The sequence below is a fragment of the Sander vitreus genome, chromosome 9 (genome assembly GCF_031162955.1).
Source record: "Sander vitreus isolate 19-12246 chromosome 9, sanVit1, whole genome shotgun sequence".
Taxonomy (NCBI): Eukaryota; Metazoa; Chordata; class Actinopteri; order Perciformes; family Percidae; genus Sander; species Sander vitreus.
In genome coordinates this window covers 9,820,720-9,841,107 of record NC_135863.1, presented here as the reverse complement: position 1 = coordinate 9,841,107, position 20,388 = coordinate 9,820,720, and the positions used below count along the sequence as shown (strand labels likewise).

Here is a 20,388-nt window from a genome sequence, read left to right as displayed (position 1 = left end):
ATGCAACGTTTGTGGATTTTAATACATGTTCTTAATATATATCACAATACATAGCCAGAAATACAAAACATAATTAATGTTGTGTTAATGTTCATATTACTGTGTACTGTCCAAATATTTGAATAAATTGTACTTTGATGCTTTGGCAACATTGTTATTGAAACTTTCATGCCAATAAAGGTCCTTTGAATTGAATTGAACATAGCAGCCAAAGTTTATTACTCATTGTATGTGGCCACATGCTATGTTTCTTAATTAAGGGGCATACTAATAAGACAGCAGTCCTACTTAAAAGCCTATAAATAATTTGCGATATACTGGCATTGAAGATATATATTGGATTATAGGTGCAATAGGACAAAAAAACAATAACACATTGGTATAAAAACAATCAATAACAAAACAAGGAGTAGTACTGGAAAAAATCTAAACATTTCCAGTCCCAGAGTGTGTACTTCAGTTTATAAAAATGAATGTGTGCATGCGTGTGGCCTTGCAAGTCAAGTATTGTTTGCGTGTTTGTGAGCGGATGTGGGTCATGGCCAGAGCAGAGCTTGGGCGGACCGCTGGCCTCTCTCACTTTAGTCGAAAGAGGAGTGAAGGAGATAAGCTCACCCCAACCCCCGTGCTGGAGAGGAGGAGGAGGAGATAAGGGCCTGTTTCCCAATGCTACCGCTGAGGCAGGAGCCAGCCCGGGAGGATGCTTTGAACTGCTGCTCACTATCTACTCTGCCTGGGAAAATTATAGATGGGGCAGAGTGTCCAGAGAAACAAAAGGCTGATTGAGGGCCGCTGTGCTGTAACTCTCGGGGGTAAATCACACTACTATCACGGGTCAGAGAGCACAAAGAAAAATTCAAGGGGTGAAAGGAAATTTTCTTCGAAGCCAGAAGTGTCTCTCCACTCGGCTCTGGCTCGGCGAAGTTTAGTATTGCTGAAGGGATTTGGGGGGCTATGTAACCACATATGAATAAAGAATACCTGTGCACACGCTCTCACACACACACACACACACACACACACACACAGTGGAGTTGATAAGACTACTCCACTCTACTAGTGGTGGATATTCACATACGCCACATGTTTTGCTTTTTCAGGCTTGTGCATACATGTGAAAGACAGAATTCGACCTTGATATGGTTTTGTACAGTAAAAATACATTTAACAGGCCTAACCAATCATGGTTTTGTTTGTACACCAGGCAAAACTGAGCAAACAGAGAGATATTAAGACGTTACAGTCTTAGTGTGTTGAGAGATAACTATAGTAAACAGTTTCTAGGGGTCAATAACCATCCTTAATCCCAGACCTCTTTCTTTCCCATTTCTCCTCAGTCTGAACTTTTGAACTGTCAAGATACTAAATGCTGACTTTACTCAGCTAACAGTTTGCCGAGAGGTGCTGAGAGACATCTGTAAAAATGAAGACTTTCCCCCTTCTAAATAAAAAATATGATCAAAAAAGAAACAGCTCAAAATAAACTGACATTGATGAGAGAAGACAGAGTAACCTACAATAAAAGCACTTAGTCATCTTTTTCTATTTGTGCTAGAGATGTTCATTATGTAAGTGCCAGCAGATATATAATTATGATTTGAAGATCAGTAAATGTTCAGATTTCAAAAGTTAAATAGGATGTCCAGAACATCCATAAACATTTACTAGGATCAGATTAATTTGACAGATTACAGTACACCATTAATTTGTAGTTAATGCTGGTTAAAAGAAACTGACATGCATGCACGCACGCACGCACACTTGTTAGTACCTGTTTGAAGAGCTGCAGGTTGACGGCCATGGACAGGAAGTTCCTCATGGTGCTCGATCGATGGTTCACAAAGCTCTCCTCGCAGAAAGTGATTGGCTCTCCCTGAGGAATCCACAGAGACATTATTGGCAAAAGAAAATAACATAAAAAAGTATACTTGTTCATTTTGGCCCACTTTTCTTCATACCAATCTGTTTTTTTACCATGTTTACTTAGTTCAGAAATGAGCCACAGCAAACAAAAGCAGCTGCGTGTGGTGACTTAAAAGGCAGGGGGTCTAAACTAAACAAGGTTATTTATAATATGCTTCACAGCACTTAGACAATCACCTCATGTCTATTATCATTATGCACTATTAAAACGTCTTCAAATAAACAAGGAGTATTTCAACTGATTTCTTCATTAGTGAGCCTGACAACAGAAATTGAGTCTAAATGAGAGACAGGAAGGAAAGAGAAAGGATCAAAAAGGAGGAGGAGGAAGACTATTAAAAGAAAAAAAAAAGAAAAAAAAAAAAGAAAACAGTGCTCTTTAAAACTGTTCCCTTGGAAGAGCACACACAAAGATTCCCTGGACCAGAAGACAGTGTCCCAGTAAACTCCCCAGTACTCCACATGAACAAATGATCACATTATTACTATTTCTTACATCATGCCTGTTGGCCTGTGAGCTATATACACGAAGGATGACAACAGAACCACTGCAGGCCAATCACACGCAGCCCTACAGTCATTTCCAATTCATGTTTTTCTCATAATTAACATCATTCTCACATATTTCAATGATGCTCTAAATTCTTCTGGTGTAAAACAATGTGCTTTGTCTGTTCCAGGCTATGAGTACAGTGTGGCAAATAAAAACAACTTAACAACACCGGAGACTAATCCCTTTTTTCGAGGATGGGCGGATGATACCAGTGGCCCAAATTACATCACATGAATACTGCTCCACTTACATCACTAAAAGTTTTTAAGGCATATTCTCTTGTAAAAGCCGAGTTGAAAGTAGCTTGTTGTAGTTTAATCAGCTCTGCCGTTTCCATCTGGTTGCTCCAGCCTCGGATCAATCTGCAGCTAACAAAACTGAATAGCATGCTGAGACTAACAACTAACTATGTAGCCAATGGAGTTGATTTAGTCAAACAAAGTTTATCTAGAGAAACAACATGAGGCTGGGCCAGTATTGTAACTGCATGAAAAGAGAGGGCCATGCACTTTTGGTGAATCTGAACTAACCCTTTAAAACACAATAACACTCACTAACCAATCGAGGCAGCGTAAGACCAACAACTCTTAATGGTAAAATGACTTCTTTTTTTTTGTCAAAAGGAGTCTGGTGGATTTGAAGAGAGCATAGATGGATATAAAGGCTTTAGATCCCTGTCGGAAAGGGTTGTCTGACAGCAAGGTAAATGGGTGAAAATATTCTAAATGTGGCGTACACTTAAACGGATATTCATTTTTTTAGGTGGGCCTTTTTTTTTTTAGGTGGTTAAACTGCACCGTCAACAGCAGTACATTGCTTAGCTTCTTTTCATCGGTACTCCTGTCTGCTCCTCCAAATTGGGGGTGGGCTGACCGCCACCTACTGTAGGTAAAAAACTAATTAAGGAGAAGTACCTCATACAACCCCACTTCAAAAAATCCAAACAACCCTTTAAGGGAAGGCTCATTTTACAGTAAATGCAGAGCGATGAGTGAGCACTACTTGTTCACTCCCAAGGCTGCTACAATCTGAGCTGCCATGGTAATTCATGTGTTATGTTGAAGTCAATACACACATTACACATGCATTCAGTGCAAAATGGTGTTTTGTGTTTTAAAAAATAAGACTTGGTGTTATCACATAATTTATGTGTCACACAAACTGGACTGTCCTCCATACAGTAAGTGTGAGCATGAAACTCATTTTAAAACACTTGAATAAAACAGAAGCCCCTACTTTACAGACATGAAAAAAGGCAATCTATAAAGACAACTACAAGTTTATCTATGTTTCATGTTAGCCTGACATCAAGCAATGAAATGTATGATCGTTACATAAGAGATTGTAAGAATTAAGAAAGCCATTACATAGAAACAATTATACAGAAAAAGAACCTCATCATGTAGCAGATGTGTTCAACGTGCCAGAACAAGGCTGCAGTTCTCTGTGGATGAAGGTTTGGATCTAGGGGGAACTGAAGTTGCAATAAGCTTATAGGAAATCTATAAATATGACAATATCAATTTCTGTGATAGTTTAAAAGATGTGGACGCTGCTAAATCTATGTGCCTCTATGCGTTGATTTTAGCGCAAATGTGTAGCCATTTTCTTTCGATTATCAAGTGCGCATTGTTTGTTAATGAGATCATAATAAAAAAAAAAAAAGTTAATTATTGTGTAAGCATTGTTCCACGTGGATATAATAATTAAACAAAATGCTGTTATTCATTGCCATTTAATTTGAACGACTAGGAACGGCTTCTTTAAATCAAGACTGAAATTCCAAATACTCTTTAGAATAAACGGTGCTCACTGTAGTTTAAGCTTTAAGGGTTATTATCCTCTTTGATGCTTCAATTTTACAGATGTAGGTGTCTTGTATGTGTATGTGCTTTATGTATTTTAATTGTGGCAATGTTTAATGTTTGTTTTCATGACTGTTTAAAAGCCCTTCTAGGGACGGGCATTGGAAATTAGCAATAGCTATAAATGCTGTACATTAGAGATTTGTTGAACAAATGTCTATGTCTAAGTATCTTTCCCCTAAGTATCTTTCCCTAAAAAAAAAAAAAAATGGAGTGTGTTAAGTGTACAGTAGGTTGTTTTATGACTGAATAAAACCAAACCGAGCTGTTTTTTCATTTGAATATACACCGCTTGTTTTAGTTATACCTAGATGTTTCAAAAAGATTCCTTTTCAAAAACAAATTGCACCTTGATATAGACCAGTGTGTTCTTGTCTGTATGTGAACACATTATATTGATATTCTATACATGAGAATATGCAATGTGTAATATTTTGTATCTAAAACGGTTTTAACTACTTTTGAAACGTGATGGTACTCAGAGTTTTCACACCTGGTTGGATGATACGAACTGATTACTTTGAGTAGAACTTTGGCTAATTCTGCCCCTAAATAGTACCGAGCACACACCTACAGAATATGTGCACACGACTTTGCTTCATCAATGGTGGTAAGAACTAATTTGAACTGCTATTTCAGGTTCATTTTGCCAGACACGTGTGTGCTGCTCTGAGCTGATGAAAAGCACCTGGGGGAGCATCAACGTGAGCTGAAATTGATGACCACAGAACTGCTGTTCTAATCAGCTGATTGCTTTTCAAATCATTATCATTTTCCAGTATTGTTTCATTTACAGCTCAGCAAGACTCCAACCAAACATCCACACCTCTCCTTCTGCTGAGGCATATGGGCCTGTGAACCACAGCGCTCAGCTCAGCCCTTTCTGCGAAGATCTTTTTCTCAGCTCAGAACAATCACGAGCAGCGTGATATTCCACAAATATCAGAACACAGCGAGTATCATCGGTAACTTCATTAAAGCAGATGTGCTTGTTTGTGCATGTATGTTAACTACACAGATACTGTCTAAAAGAAAAGATGGTGTGAGTGAACTGAGAAATAACTGCATGTTGTGCTCACACAAACCCACACACACACACATGCAGTGAGTTTCAGTGCTTGTGTCAGAGGGGAGGCAGTTTGTTCGTATACTGTCTGTATACAGAGAAAAGAGAGAAAGCATCAATAATGTAGCATCTTGACTCCGGGAGTCCACAAAGTCCAATTAATCTCAAAACCAAAGGAACAAAGGCTTCGCTATTTGACAAACAGGACATGCTGTACTTTGCTCTGCTCTGACTCAGACTTGATAAGAAGAAAAGATCCAAAAAAGAAATGTTAGGGGGGCTAAGTAAAGGAGAGTAAAACACCAAAGGTGGCTAAAAGGGATCTTCAAAGGTAACGTCCTGACTCTTTTCAGCTCCTCTGACATTTCACTGCCACTGCCAGACAGGCCCACCTTAGATCTGCGCTCCAGCTGAAAACACACCTTTTACCTTCAGTCAGAACTGCCCCAGTCTAACCAGACTCCAGTTAAATTTGACTCACCTCACCCAAACTGAGATCGCTACTGCATGCTACACAGTCTGAGGAGCAAATATATTATATGCACTTCTGTTAATATTTCTGCTTGTGAATGAAAAAACAATCTGTGGCTTTCATACTGAACATGCAATGTGTTCTTGTTGTTTTTATACGCAATCCGATAGATCGTGATCATTGTTTTAAAAATAGTAGTTATAAATATGTTTTTTTGCTGTCCAGTACAGAGGCAAGTCTGAGATGAGTTTAAATGGCAGTTCAGCCATATTACAAAAAGGAAACATTCTTTCTCACTTACCTTAAGATGCAGATAGTTTTAGTTTACATTTTGAGATATCTGTCTCTGAGATTTCTGCTGCCACCCCAGTACAATAGATGGAATTTAATTTCGGGTCCTAACAATATTAAAGAGAAACAATCTCTATAAAAACCGTCAACAGTGTGTTTAGTGATTATCCAGAGTAAGTGAGACATTTTGCTGTGATGATCACAGACAAAACTCCACTCACACCCGTCGTATTGGGCACGGTTATCTCAAAAACTTGGATTATTAAAACCAAAACGTTCTGTACTCTCTGTAGTGCTAGATACCACTAGAGGAAAGTGAGAAAGAATGGTTTTTGTTTTGTAATTTGGGTGAAACCACCCTTTAAACAAGGTTAGCTCAAACACCGGATGTATGTATCACACTCTGGGTTTGATGGTAAACAAGCATATATCCTAACATAAATGATTTAAGAAAGTAAGGCTCCAACATGACACAGCGTTGCTATTACACAAGATAACTGGTGGTGATTAATGACACTGGATCCTTACAGGTTTATATCTGAGGGCATCTCGATAGGATCCAAACAGAGCAGCCTGCACTCTCAGGAAGGCCCTCGCCACACCACATCCTGTTGCTGTTGACTGCTTTTTCAGCTTGCTTTTCAGAGAGGACACCTGGTGGAAAACAGAAAGAGAGAATGTGGGAGAGAAAGAGACAGACAGCAAGTAAAGGAAAGGGAGAGAGAGGTGGGAGGGCGGAAAGGGAGAGATGGGGGGTAAAAGTTAAATTATCACCTCTGAAATTGGTGGAGGAAACAGCTAGCCCATTCTGGGTGTGAAGTATCACATTTGCAGGTCATCTCAAAAAAGGAAAGAAAAGAAAGGGAAAAGCTTAAGCCTTTCCCCCAAGCTTATCTGTTGTGCTGCTGGGAGCACCTGCTGCTTTGCTAATTGAGCGGAGGACGGGGGGCGACGAGAGGGAGGGGACAGCAGAGAGGAAATGGAAACTTGCATCTTTGCTCTTCCTCTCTCACCCTCTCCCTCTACACTGCCACCTCCGCTCTCATCCCCATCACCTTCTTGCTTTTTTCACTTCTCCCTCCATTTCTTACTCTTCTCCTCTTTCTTTCCAATCCTCTTGTTTCCCCCTCCCCTGTTGGCTCTCCAAAACTCCCTCTAGAAAGGGACTCTTGACATAAAATGTCTTTAATTATTTCCCCTCTCCTGGCTCTGTTTCCAGGACTCCAGGCGAGAGTGGAGGAGCAGCAGGCCCAAGCTTGTTTTAGGATGACAAAAGATTCACCCTGGCCAGCGGGCCCTGGGGAGTCTGGGGAGGAAGTTGTCAAGAGGCTCTCCTCACCTACTCAGCAGTAGTCGGACTGTGTTGTGGCAGAGTGAGGAGGAGGCAGGGATAGCGAGGGACCGCTGCTCTCTGTGTGGGCTGTGCCAGCGTAGCACAAAAGCACAACGTTTGATTGGGTTGCACAGGAGGTCTGGATTACTGTAATGCAGTTTGGTGTGGGCTGTGCAGTAGTACGGGCTTGAATCACAATTTTAATTTCAATTAGTGAAAAACAAATTAATTGTACATCCTCACATGGTTTCATCTTATATTCTATACCAATATATAAAAAGCTATACATATATACTGTATATAAAAACGCCTACTGAGCCAGTGGCTAGTAAGAATTTGCTGTCTTGCTCATGGCAGAGTAAGCCAAAGCGCTCCAGGTGAGGATGTTCTACCTTCTTCCTTCACCACTCTGCTGTCTGAATATGGGGCGACAAAACTGACTGCACATGCAGAACTGATAAAAGTGTGTGAAACAACAAGGAATTAACTTTTTTGGTTAGCAGTCTGACAATTAGATTTAACACTGCACTGCATATTTCACCAGTCCATTCAATCACCTCTTTATAGAGTGCAACATTTTGTGGGGTGTGCTCTGGTGGTTCTGTGTTCAGAGTGTGTGTCAGATAACTGTATGTTAATTGTCTGGCTTGTCTGCCTCTGTGAAGCAGCATAGAACATTTAAAAACGGATTCTATAAATCTATATCATTGGTTTTAATGCTGCCATTTGATTGTAGCAGTATTGGTGGGGAGGAAGAGAAATAAGAGGAGATGAAAGCAGGAGAAGATTTAAGGGTTGTGTCTGCAATTAAATGACCCCAGTTCTTCTGTAATGTGATACAATTTTGATCAGGTCTACTTCAATTAGAGGTGGCCAAATATATCATGCTGTGTAGCTGCAGCGTTAGAGGGATTGGCATCTGCAATTAGCCTATCTGGACGACTTCAGGGAGGAGAAGCAAAGTGTTAGCACACAGCTCATAGAGAGGACAGGCACAAAGAAACAGAGGCTGAGAGAGAAGGAGATAAAGCGAGACAGAGAGAGTGGCAGCCTTAAACTGGGACAAAGACAAAACGAACAGCGTGCATTCCTCTCCCCTGGGCTTTCTCACTCTCCACAACGTCCCTGTGCTGCCATTGCAAATGCTCCCAGGCATCAAACAGGAAGTTTATCACGGTTAAATTAACAAGTGTCATCTCCATATTCACTCATTGTGCTAAATGCTTTTATGTTTATGTAAAGCCCTTTCTAAATTAATATTTCATGTTTATGTGCATTTTCACTGATTTTTTCTCTCCAATCAAAGCAAACACAATGTCAATCTAAGTGGGGGAGGCATACCCCAAAGACTGTCAGAGAAGACGGGATAGCAACGGAGTTCACTCTGCACACAGAGTTCTGTACAACAGCTTTGAACGGGTGAGAGGAGTGCAGTGGCAACCACTTTTTAATGAGGTGGGGACACAATCACTTGTGTTTTGTTACCCAGAGAAAAATGGGTGATAAAGTAATAAAATCAAAGTTTCACATTTATTCACGAGCAAGATAAGGCATTATGAAAAATAATCTTTAGTCACACGTGGCAATTAATTTAATTGTCACATAACAAATATAGTAGAAGTGCATGACAGATACCAGAGTATCATTTTTTTTGCTAACAGAAAATCTAAGCACAGTCTTTTATGCGCTCCTTCACATACCTGACACAAAAAATAAATGTGTGTTTAGTAATTGGATATTGAATATGGCGCCTACGCCACAATCATCAGGTATGCCTTCACGGTAATGGCTCTGTCAAACTAATTAACTTCTACAGTTTGAGTGAAGCTAACGAGATGCGTACAGGCATCAGAGGAAGGCCAGGCTCTACAGGTGATAACCCTATTTGGCAGTGACATTTTTTAGTGTAAAGTCACAGTGGCGGTGATGAGATCAAAGGCAGAGAGTCCCCCATTGGGTCCAATTAGAACTATAGCATTGTACAGCGAAGGGGTGGCAGGAGGAGAGAGGGGAGTGGGTGGCTGAGGAGAGGGAAGAAGAAAAAAAACTGTTGAGTTATGATATTCATAATCTATGCAGAGAGGCCTTTCCTGTACAGGTCTTCTCCCCATAGCTGTGATCTTTTCAATTTACATCAAGGGAAGATAGTTGGGGATGAAAGTGGGGCATCTAAGGCGCACAACCCACAGAGGGCAGACATGGGGCCTCATTAAGGCCCAGCCTAGCCAGCCCCAAACAGGGTTTGAAGTGCGTCACATAAAGAGCATGGGGTCAAAGGTCAGACATAGAACAGATCTCCATTTAACTCTCCAGCTGGAGATGGTAATTAGCAGGTGCAATGATGATCCCTGCCTGACTGTAAGGGATGATACCACTGTATGTGACACCAGGCATCTGTGTGAATGTACACATGGACACACACGGTGCCTGGTGGTGTCACCTACAGTGGTATCCTCCCTAGGGCCCTTACTCATATCATTCTCACATGCACGTGAATACAGAATACTCAGGTACTGTGTATATTTACAACCCACACAATATCAAAATAGAAATTCTGATGGCAAACTCGACAAAGACACAAACACCTCTCGCTGTCTTTGTAAGAGATGAGGTAGCCTACAACTACTACTGCTCTATTCTAAAACTCAACCAGATAAAATAATTATAGTTTAATCACGTTATGTTGTGCATGACAACAAGCAATATTTCTATAGAAAGTGCTCATATAATCAGTCACACCACACAACATATAAAATCTGGTCATTGCTGTTAATTAACTATTGGACATATCATTAACGTCCACTTCTAGTTAACAAGCAAAAAAAAAATAAAAAAAAAAATATATATGTATATATATGTTAAAAAAGCTACTCAAAAACTCTAAATATATATTTAGAATTTTCCTCTAAATTTTCACTAAAGCATAAAAAAAAACCTTCCCAAATAACGACCCTGACACTTGTCTGTTGTTAAAATAAATAGATAAATAAAAAGTTGGGTTTTCTTCTCACAAAAAAAGAATGTTTTGTTTAAGATTCTGTCCAGGGAAAGAAAGCCATTGGGACGCAATTAAAGAACTACAAAGAAAAAAATAGTTATGAAAATCTCCCACTTTCTTTTGATGTGCTGCAGTCTGAACTGTACACACACACACACACACACACACACACACACACACACACGTACATACACGTACATACACACACACACACAGACGCACACACACAACTCTGAACAAAGACACATGGAGAACCGGCATATACGCTCACACATACTGTACATGAGCATGTAACTTGCATTCTATAAAATTTCTTCATTCAATTTAATAGGAATATTTGGTATTTTATAATTTATGTATTTTTTTAATTAACCTCCTTTTTTTAGGTCTTACGGCAAATTTCACAATAATAGGAATACTTCTTAAGTTATTAGGGTGGAGTTATTTAAAATCTTTCATAACTAACCACATAAAATCACTAACCTCTAGTCTTTGGTAGCAAATATGAATATTAAATTAGCAAAGTATGTCAGGAAATAAATAAATAATAAAAACTACGAGTGACTAATATAGACAAACTATTAAGGCACATACTGAGACATATAATTCTTAGTCATTCAGTATGTTGATCTGCTGTTAAGCACATGCAATAGCCAAGCGAAATGATAAAGAGTGAAAACGCAACGGGGAGAAAAAGTCTGTGTGTGTGTATGTGTGTGTGTTTTAATAGGGCTATCTCATTGCCATGAGACTCTCCCCGGTGTGGGGTTACTTTGTCAAGCTGACCTCTTATAGCAGCTGAGTTTTGCATACATAATTAACTACAGCTAAATGTCATCTCTCACTTCAATAACTAACGCAGTGGGTGATGCTGCTCTCTCTTTTTGACTCCTAATCCGGAGTGAACCGCCGGCAGAACGAGAATGTGAAAATGAAGTGCAGCTTTTAAACTCCACATGAGTAAATGAGGGGTTGCTAACACTGCAGAAAAGAAGTGTATGCACAGTTCAGCGCCATCTAAAACAATCGTAACCTGTAAAATAATGTTTCAAATGAGCAGATAGACATTTGCAGTTGGTAAAGTACAGACACAACAACAGCAACAAAATCAAATGCTTTGGAGCTCGTTATTATGGTGTTGTAGACAGCCAGACTGTTTCTGTGAAATACAGTATGTAACTGAGGTGGGGTAACCACATTCCCAGCACTGAGCTAACATGTAGTTAGTACAGCATGTGAGGGGCTTTACTGTAAGTGACTCCGCTATACTGTGAGGACACCAGTGAAATAAAACATTAAAAATGGGGGAATCTGGTGGACATAAAAATCTGTAAGTAGCAAAAGTTTACTCTTGAACTAGATCTGAATGTCATTGACGAACATTCCTGGCCGACAATGTGTAGGTGTCTCTATGTGTCGGTGAATCTCTTTGTGTGTGTGTGTGTGTGTGTGTGTGTGTGTGTGTGTGTGTGTGTTTGCCTGCTGTCGGCTGTACTCCGTTGTAGATGATGATGTAGATGTTGTTTTCTGGGAGCATCGGAGAGCTGAACACCAAATTAAAGCCGCGATGTTTGATTAAGTGTGCCAGGTGATCTCAGGAGAGGCACGCAGACACAACCTCAACCCCCTCATTCATTTGTAAACCTCCAAATGCAAGCTTGAAAAACAGGAAGTAGGAGTGTACGCTGTAAATTCCCCCCTTGATTGGGAATACAAATGATCAAATGTATGAAGGCTAGGAATGTATGGGTACACAGTGTCAGCAAAGTTGCGAGAGTCAGAGAAGGAGGAGAATAGAAGGAATTAGGCTGTGATGTGAGAGAGAGCATCTGAAAATAAAGATGTAAGCTGCATTGTAGCACCTCACCTTGAATAGGTGGTACAGAAAGAATAATACATGAAAAAAAAAATCTTCCGTCATTGGTTTGAGATCAATTGTCGAGATCAAATATAAATCTGATTCGGTCACACACTGTTTGTTTTCAGAATTAAGAGACTCCTAATTTGCTATTCTTGGATACTTTTAATGACTAGCGTGGTAAACAGCACTACCAACCAAAAGCCAATTATAACTTTATCAGCAAAATCACTGTGTAGAAGAGGAACTGTGGATCTCAGAAAGAGAAACAAAAATACCTTGATCTTCCAGGGAAAAAAATGTTTTTTTTAATGGAATATCTCTTTTCAGTGTGCTTGTCAACACATTGATTTTACTGACACGTGCACAGTCTCTCTGAGATTAATATGATTTATTAATGTGTATAAGATATTGAAACTTTTAGTTCAACTTAGGCAATGGTAAAATATGCAACTACCTGCTAAAAATACACAAAAGATGTAGTTCTTTAATAATATCACAATGTTTACCTAAAATATAGGAGTCAAAACAGAAAAGCACAAACTCAAATAAAGAAACAAAAAAAGTTCCTTGATCTGCATTATTTTTTATACAAATATACCAAAATATACTGGTTAAAAGAAGAAATGTTTAGATTGACTTTAAATAGGTACAAAAACAATGTACAGGGCAAACAAAACTAAAAGTTAAAGAGATTCATGTGATTAATTTATTGCCACTGTCAAAACATGCTTTGTATATTTATAAAGACAAATCCAGAACAAACGTACAATTAATGCTGAACCACTGATTCATATGACGTTTCCAATTTAAAAAATGTCAAACGCCATTCTCAAAAGAGTGTTGCATCCTTTTTTTGACCCGTTACCAATTACTCTGTTATTCAGATCTTTCCTTTTTTTTGCCAAACGGAACCGCTACTGGCATGGTAGCATTAGTAATAGTCAATAAATCTAAAATATTATGTGTGAAGTTGCGGGAAAAGACCATTAAGGGGCGGGCACTAGTGGAGCCGGTGTAGGGGTCCTGTCTGAAAGAAGGCGGCTAATTCGGGACAACTGTGAACTCTGAACCTGCTAAAAGCACGGCCACTGGTCAGCCGAGCCACATAATAGAGTCCACATGTGCTCACAGCCTGCATTGCCATAATTAGACGGATCTCTAAAGGTTTTCTTAAATCAACATCAGAGTGCTATGTTTTCACTCTTAGTTAGACTTAAAAGACGCACAAAAACTGCCTGTGGCCTTCACCTTTTATTCCATTTCATGGTTTATATATTCATACAAAGTGATGCTGGGCTTTTAAAGTGACAATAATCATTACTTCATAGGTCTCAGGGCTTCAATTTCACACTGAATAAAGCCTGAGTGTTAAGTAGCCAGTGTTACAGTGAGAATTGGAGAGAAATGAAGAGTGTTTTAATAGCTCAGAAACAACGCGCGGCAGCTCAACCCAGGCAGAAAATCGCTCAGCATTAATCAAAATTTCAGGCCCTGTGTTTGACAAAATGCCTCAAATATCTCCTTGTGTGTAAACACAAACATCAAATGCCATGTGGCATGTCCTCATCGCAAACTAACAAGCGACCTGGAATTCCACTCAATTAGTACCTGCTCGCTTCCTTATTAATCTACTAGCCTCCGTGAAAAGATGAGAGGAGACAGGAAAGAAAAAAAAGTGAATCGGAATAAAAACAACAACAATTTGTTGCAATAAATATATTAATGCCAGTGAGGTTTTCGTTTCAGGTGGTGTAATTTGACATGATATGCAGGCTATGTTCTGTCATTAGTAAGGAAAATGGTGAGTAAGGGATCAAAGCAAAGAGGCTCTGAGCCTGCCACTTAATTTATCACACGGCAAAGACAAAGGCTTTTCTCTCTGCTTATGTTGCTTTTCAAAAGCCCCGACTCCTTTTTATGACAAACTCAGTTTGCAATTTAATTTAGGACTTGAGTCCCTGGGTGCAGAAAAGCAAGCAGGCAGGAAGTGAAAAGAAGGTACTGTAGCCAGACAAGCACACAGGCAAAGAAGCAGGATAAGCAAACAGCGGGAGCTAGAAACGTCCAGGCTGGTGGTAAGTACTGCAAGAGAGAGACAGGGAGGCAGACAGGTGTCATGAAACTCCAGCATCCAGGCAGAAAGGCAGGCAGGAAAACAGGCTAAAAAGTAGGCAGGAAATGTAGGAAAAGATCTTATCATTGTAGCTTGTAAAGAGGCATCAATGCACACCAGCAGTTGTGGTGGGCTGAGCAGTGCTAAATCAGGAGAACCAGAGAAGTGTGGGAATGTGACAAGGTCTGGAGTCTGTTGGGCAGTGAATTTAATTATATATTGCAGGTAGGGAAGGAGTCCGATGGAACCTGAGAATAGCAGTTAGCAGTGGGGGTAATAGTGCGTCCGCAGCCTCAGCGGGGCCTCACACAGGAGCTTTAACACATAAACCCAGAAAAACAGATAAACAAACAGTTTCCTACTTCGACAAAGACGAGGAAGACAAGCATGCATGTTGTTCAGAGTGTGTGTGTGTGTGTGTGTGTGTGTGTGTGTGTGTGTGTGTGTGTGTGTGTGTGTGTGAGCGACCCTGACGCCGTGGTGATGTTTCCTGTAGCACTGACCGGCGTCAGTGCTCCATTAATTAAAGAGACGACGCACTGGCAGGTGGCTTCACTGCCCACACTGGTAATTGGCCCCCTTCTTCCCACTCTCTCCCCCTAGAAAATCACCCATCTCTGCCTTTTCTTTTCTTTGCCTTTTTCCCACCTCCTATCTCTGGTTCTCAGAAACGTGCCAGTGGGCAGGCAGAAATGCAAGACTTTGTGAAATAATGATTAGAATGGATGAAGATGAAGGGAAGGGAGCTGCACATTTTCCCACAAGCCTCTGATGGTCGGGGAATGCTGTTCGCCTTCAAGCGTCATACACCGCGACGGGAGTTTACTTTAGACAGCCACAATCTGAGGAGCGAGTACTGCAGTCATTAATGATGTTGGAAGGGGACAGAGCTATACTTTGACAAGTTTCTGTGTGTGTATGTTTTGTCTGTGTATGTGTGTGTGTGTGTGTGTGTGTGTGTGTGTGTGTGTGTGTGTGTGTGTGTGTGCACATGGGCGTGAGTGAGTATAAGAGTACATTGGAGAACAAGAGAATTTGTGTTTATTCAAGAAAGACTCAATGTAAAAGAGGAAAAACGAACCCTTCCATGTGTCATCTGTAATGAGACAATAAGAAGCTCTTGAAGGTAGGTGTGTGTGTGTGTGTGTGTGTGTGTGTGTGTGTGTGTGTGTGTGTGTGTGTGTCTCACCACGTCACTGGGCAGGTTGTGCAGGTCATCAAAGGGGCTCTCCAGGCTGTTGGTGTCCACATTCAGAATGACCACATCCTCCAGTGATCGACTGCGTACTCTCTAAAGGAGGAAATGTCCAGTGTTATCAGCAACAGTGCACAAGCTGCCACACTAATAACTTCAATCACCATCTCATAATATGGAAGAAATCTCCATCTGTAAATACTATTACAACATGTCCAATTTTGCAAGCAAAAGTTCTAATATAATTAACAATTAAAAAAAGTATTCTGCTTTTACATAATGGAATTTAAGTATTATTTCTCAAAGTGAACCTATTTGTTTTTTTTGCTATCTAACATTCCATACTAATTAATTGTGTTTGCTATTGAACATTGGTAGAAACATGTATGTTAAATAAATAACAACGAGCCTGAAAACCTAGTTTGGTTAATTATCAAATCATGACAGTAAGTTAACGTTTGAAAAGTATGGCCCAGGTGTTTTTCCAAGCAGACAAATTCATTTCTGTCCTGAAGCCCCAGGTAGGAGAAAGCACAGCGGTCACTTTTAAAACCACACTGTCATCACACTCCTTTACGATTAACGATGAAATATGGCGTGTAGGAAAATAAATATTAGGACATCTTTACTGTAACACACACATGCTCACAAAATGAAGAATGGCACTGAGAGGAAACATTTGGATTGCGCAAACATTTTCCGCAGCACCAAAACCTCATGCATCAACAACAACAGAGTGATGCTGTGCTGCGCTGTGTGCATTCTGATGGCGACAAATTCAACTATTATTTCAGTGTGGCGCAGGATGCAGGCAGGTGTGGTGGTGGGAGGGGGGGGGGCAGCATAGTGTGTGAATTTCTAGTTTGTCACTTTTGTGACAGCCTGTGCAGTGGAGGCTCACATGCTGATCTGGACTAATTATGTAGTGGCGGAAAGGGGGTCTGTCACGGATGCAGAGTGTGATAAATACTGCCACTGCCGCAACTGTCAGACAAATATCACACACACACACACAACATATGCATTTGCACAATTACACACACACACAGTGCAAATTCACACACAACCGCAGTGCTGGTGACGGCTTGCCCCCCCCCCACCCCACCCACCAACCAACACACAGGGTTTAACAATGAAGTAGAGAAGCTCTTTGTTTGCAGATGCTTTTTCTCTCTCTCTCTCTCTCTCTCTCTCTCTCTTTTTGTACTTCTGGTTAAGAATCCACACAAGCAAGACAGACAGATGAAGAAGAAAAAACATTGTTGATTTTTTTTAATTCAATGTGTTGAAGGTGCCAAAAATTACCTTACTAAAGCTTCAAATATTTTATACCAAAATTGAGAGCACAATTCACCAAACGAGGTGCAGCATTAGACCACTGCCCATATATAAAGAGAGGGAAAACTAGGAATTGACTACGTACAGTTACAGCTTTGTCCCTCAATGTAAATTGGTTGTTCTTTTTAAGAAAATCCACTGAAATGTATTTTATATATAGCTGATGCAAATTAGGAAACATCAACATTTATATAGTTTCATATACAGTACCGTTTTTTTAATACATACATCAATTTGCAGCAGCACATTATGCACATACAGTATAATGATGTATGTGTATATACATGCACTTTTATATGCATACACATACCCACAGATTAACTAACGTACCTCCAGCAGACTAAGATGAACTCCCACAAAGTATGGCATGGGGGCACTGTGGATGGAGAGAGGAAAGCTGTGAGCAGTATCAATATCAGATGGTTACATGTAGTAAATAAATATTTATGGTGGCTACACTGGCACAGCACATCTGAAAAAGTAAAATGCATAGCCTAATGTTATGCTTTGATTAAAAGATTGGTCGATAAATATATTCAATAACTATGTTGATATTTGATTAATCTTTAGTTATTTATCAAGCTATAAACTAGAATAAATCACAGACCCTTCAAGGTGAGGATGTGGTGCTTTTCTTTGCATTCCTATATTTTGTAAACTGAATGCTGTTAGGGTTTAGCAATCTGAAGATATGACCCGGTTGTAATACAACTTGTGATGGCATCTGTGATTGTTTTAACATCTTATACACTAAATTATTCATTTGAAAAAATAAATGATGATAAATGATAATAAATCAATAGTTCAGAATACGACTAAAGCAAAGACTTGTTTTTAAAAGTAAAACCTATTTTAACAACTGCTAGAAATGATGTAAAAACTACTGTAATGCAACAGATGTGCATTGGATGCATTAAAACTAGCATTGCATGAGATAACATAAAGGTAACATAGGCAGCAAAACTGATTATCATCCATATGTTGTTCTTTAACCCAATCATATTACAGTACATGTAGGGCACGACTGCTGACTAAAAATCAGACTTCAAATTATTTTCCCAGAAACCACCATGCCTCTCAAAATGGGAAACAATTCGATTAACTGGTGTGTGTGTGTGTGTGTGTGTGTGTGTGTGTGTGTGTGTGTGTGTGTGTGTAGCAGCGCAAGCAAATTGATCTGGTGCTACTGGACTGGTTTAAAAAAAATTAAGTTACCAGGTAAACAAGTTTCTCCTTTATTCAGTATTTTTAATTTGGAGTCACTGACTTTTTGCTTAAAAATTTCAAATGTAATTCAAAAAAGTACATTTTGTCTAAGAATGTTTTCCATTTATTCTAAAACTTCCACACTCGGCTATCAGTAAGCATTAATTTACCTGAAAAGACATAAGAAAAATACTAAGAATACTAATGCTACAGCTCTTATTATTTCCCCTGTCTATTATACTAAAAATAAATTATATTAACAATAACAACAATAAATGTTTTTGCAGGACATTTAATAGAGTTTGTCCTCTAACAAGATGGTAGATTCACAAAGTACAGACAGACCTGGAACAGGGTAGAAGTGTCAAATGTTTTCATTCTACCCTCAAAAAATGCTTTGCATGGTTATTATCATGTCATTCTTGTTTTATGTGATATTTATCTTCAAACTGAAAGTTAGTGGCAAGGAAAGGCTGAATCATAGAGTATGTTTCCCATCCACCACGACGGATTAAATCAACAAAACCAGTCAAATAATAGAAACCATTTTTATGATGAGGTTTACAGAAGAGGCAATAATCAGATAGCTTTGGGTCAGCGTATTCCTGGCAAGGATGATTCAGAAGCCACAGGCCTGTAATCAACTTAAAGCAACAGCAAAACAAACAGCAGGCCTGTAGCTCTAAACTTTAGACATTTTCTTGTCTGTTTCATGAATATACTGTCTTTCACCAACATTTACACAAATGCATGCACATATACACATACATACACACAAAAAGCATCTAATATAATGTAGTTATCTAATCAGCGTGTAGAGGACATCCCTGTGATTAAATAAGATAATGATGAGTCTTCACAGTGTTGAAAATCACATTTCACTGTCAGTGATGAATAGCGTTTTGAAGCTGACGTGTCCCTTTGTGCTAAAGCACTGTACTGTAAGTGTCAACGTAAAACAGCTCCTTTTACATAAGCTGTCTTTTCCACTCTGCTTTTATTTTAGATGTCTGAAGTTGATATGAACACATGTAGATTTGTAGATGAGCTGTTACTTCTGCTCTACATTTAGTTTCAATTAAGTCCATTCAGATTAATTGGATTTGAGTTGAGTTGGGTGGTAATGAACCCCTGAGAGGGCTAAGATGATGAGAGCGTGATGCTGGCACTGGCATGAAATATGGAGCAAGGTGATCCAGGTCGTTTGTTACGTCGAGGGGCCACACAGGAGAAGGCGTGCCACAAGAGGAATCATGCGAACGGGTGGGAGAATGTGTGAACATGTGTGTCTGCACAGGTCTGCACAGCTCGGTGCATGACCAGCACACATATCCTGGTGTGTGTTTACATGTCTGTGTGTGTGTGTGTGTGTGTGTGTGTGTGTGTGTGTGTGTGTGTGTGTGTGTGTGTGTGTGTGTGTGTGAGTGTGTGCGTGTGCGTGTCGGAAGGTGGCTGAATAATGAGAGAAAGAAGGAGAGAAAAGGTGGAGTTGTAAACATTCATTATGATGATACTGAGAGTGTTCATGTATGTGTGTGTTTCAGAGATGGTCAGCCTTACCAACAGTAGTCCAGAAGATGCGAGGGCAGAACAGGGATGAAGATGTGCTGCCAGTACATAGGAAAGAGCAGAGCAGCTGCACCGTGGACACATGCAGTTAACTACAGAAAGAGAAAGAAGTAAAAGGACAAACTCAACACAACTTTTCAAGGCAACACAAAAAAACAGAAAGACACTTTATGCTGTATGTTTACTGGTAGTTTCCATTATTAAACTGAAGGTTTGTGTGGATTCAGAAGGATTGCCCCAAATACAGAACTGCAACAAGTTAAAAAAAAAGCAATAAAATAACTTTGAGCGAAATATAATGCTTGTCTTTTTTATTTCTAAAACATTTCTACAACGTATCCAACTTAGTTTCTTCACTGCTAAAGTCTATAGAAGAGAGAACTTCAGCTCTATTTCCTTCCAAACAATATCCTATTTTTCAAAAAATCCAGAAGTCTGATCAAGGTTACTGCTGTGGTGATGTTTTGTGTTGATGCGTCGATCATCAATGTTTGATTTCAATGAATTAGCCTTTAATCTCGCTCACAAACAAAAGCCCTCAGGAAAAAAAAAGTGGTACATTGACATGCCTAGTGCTGTTGATGAACACACGACCTGCAAGCTAT

The 20,388-nt window shown here is 39.6% G+C and overlaps 1 protein-coding gene across 6 annotated transcripts in view; it reads right to left on the bottom strand.

The window, feature by feature from the left end:
* dennd1b (DENN/MADD domain containing 1B) overlaps positions 1 to 20,388 on the bottom strand; it is a 106,377-nt gene that overhangs the window by 23,230 nt on the left and 62,759 nt on the right. For 5 of the 6 annotated variants that reach the window (XM_078258648.1, XM_078258650.1, XM_078258649.1 and 2 more), the window contains 5 exons: positions 19,775 to 19,875; positions 17,339 to 17,384; positions 15,665 to 15,766; positions 6,699 to 6,824; positions 1,772 to 1,873 (listed from right to left, as the gene is read on the bottom strand). In XM_078258648.1, coding sequence (XP_078114774.1) covers positions 1,772 to 1,873; positions 6,699 to 6,824; positions 15,665 to 15,766; positions 17,339 to 17,384; positions 19,775 to 19,875 — 477 coding nt within the window. The remainder of the gene's footprint in view (positions 1 to 1,771; positions 1,874 to 6,698; positions 6,825 to 15,664; positions 15,767 to 17,338; positions 17,385 to 19,774; positions 19,876 to 20,388) is intronic. The other variant, XM_078258646.1, reaches the window with a different exon arrangement.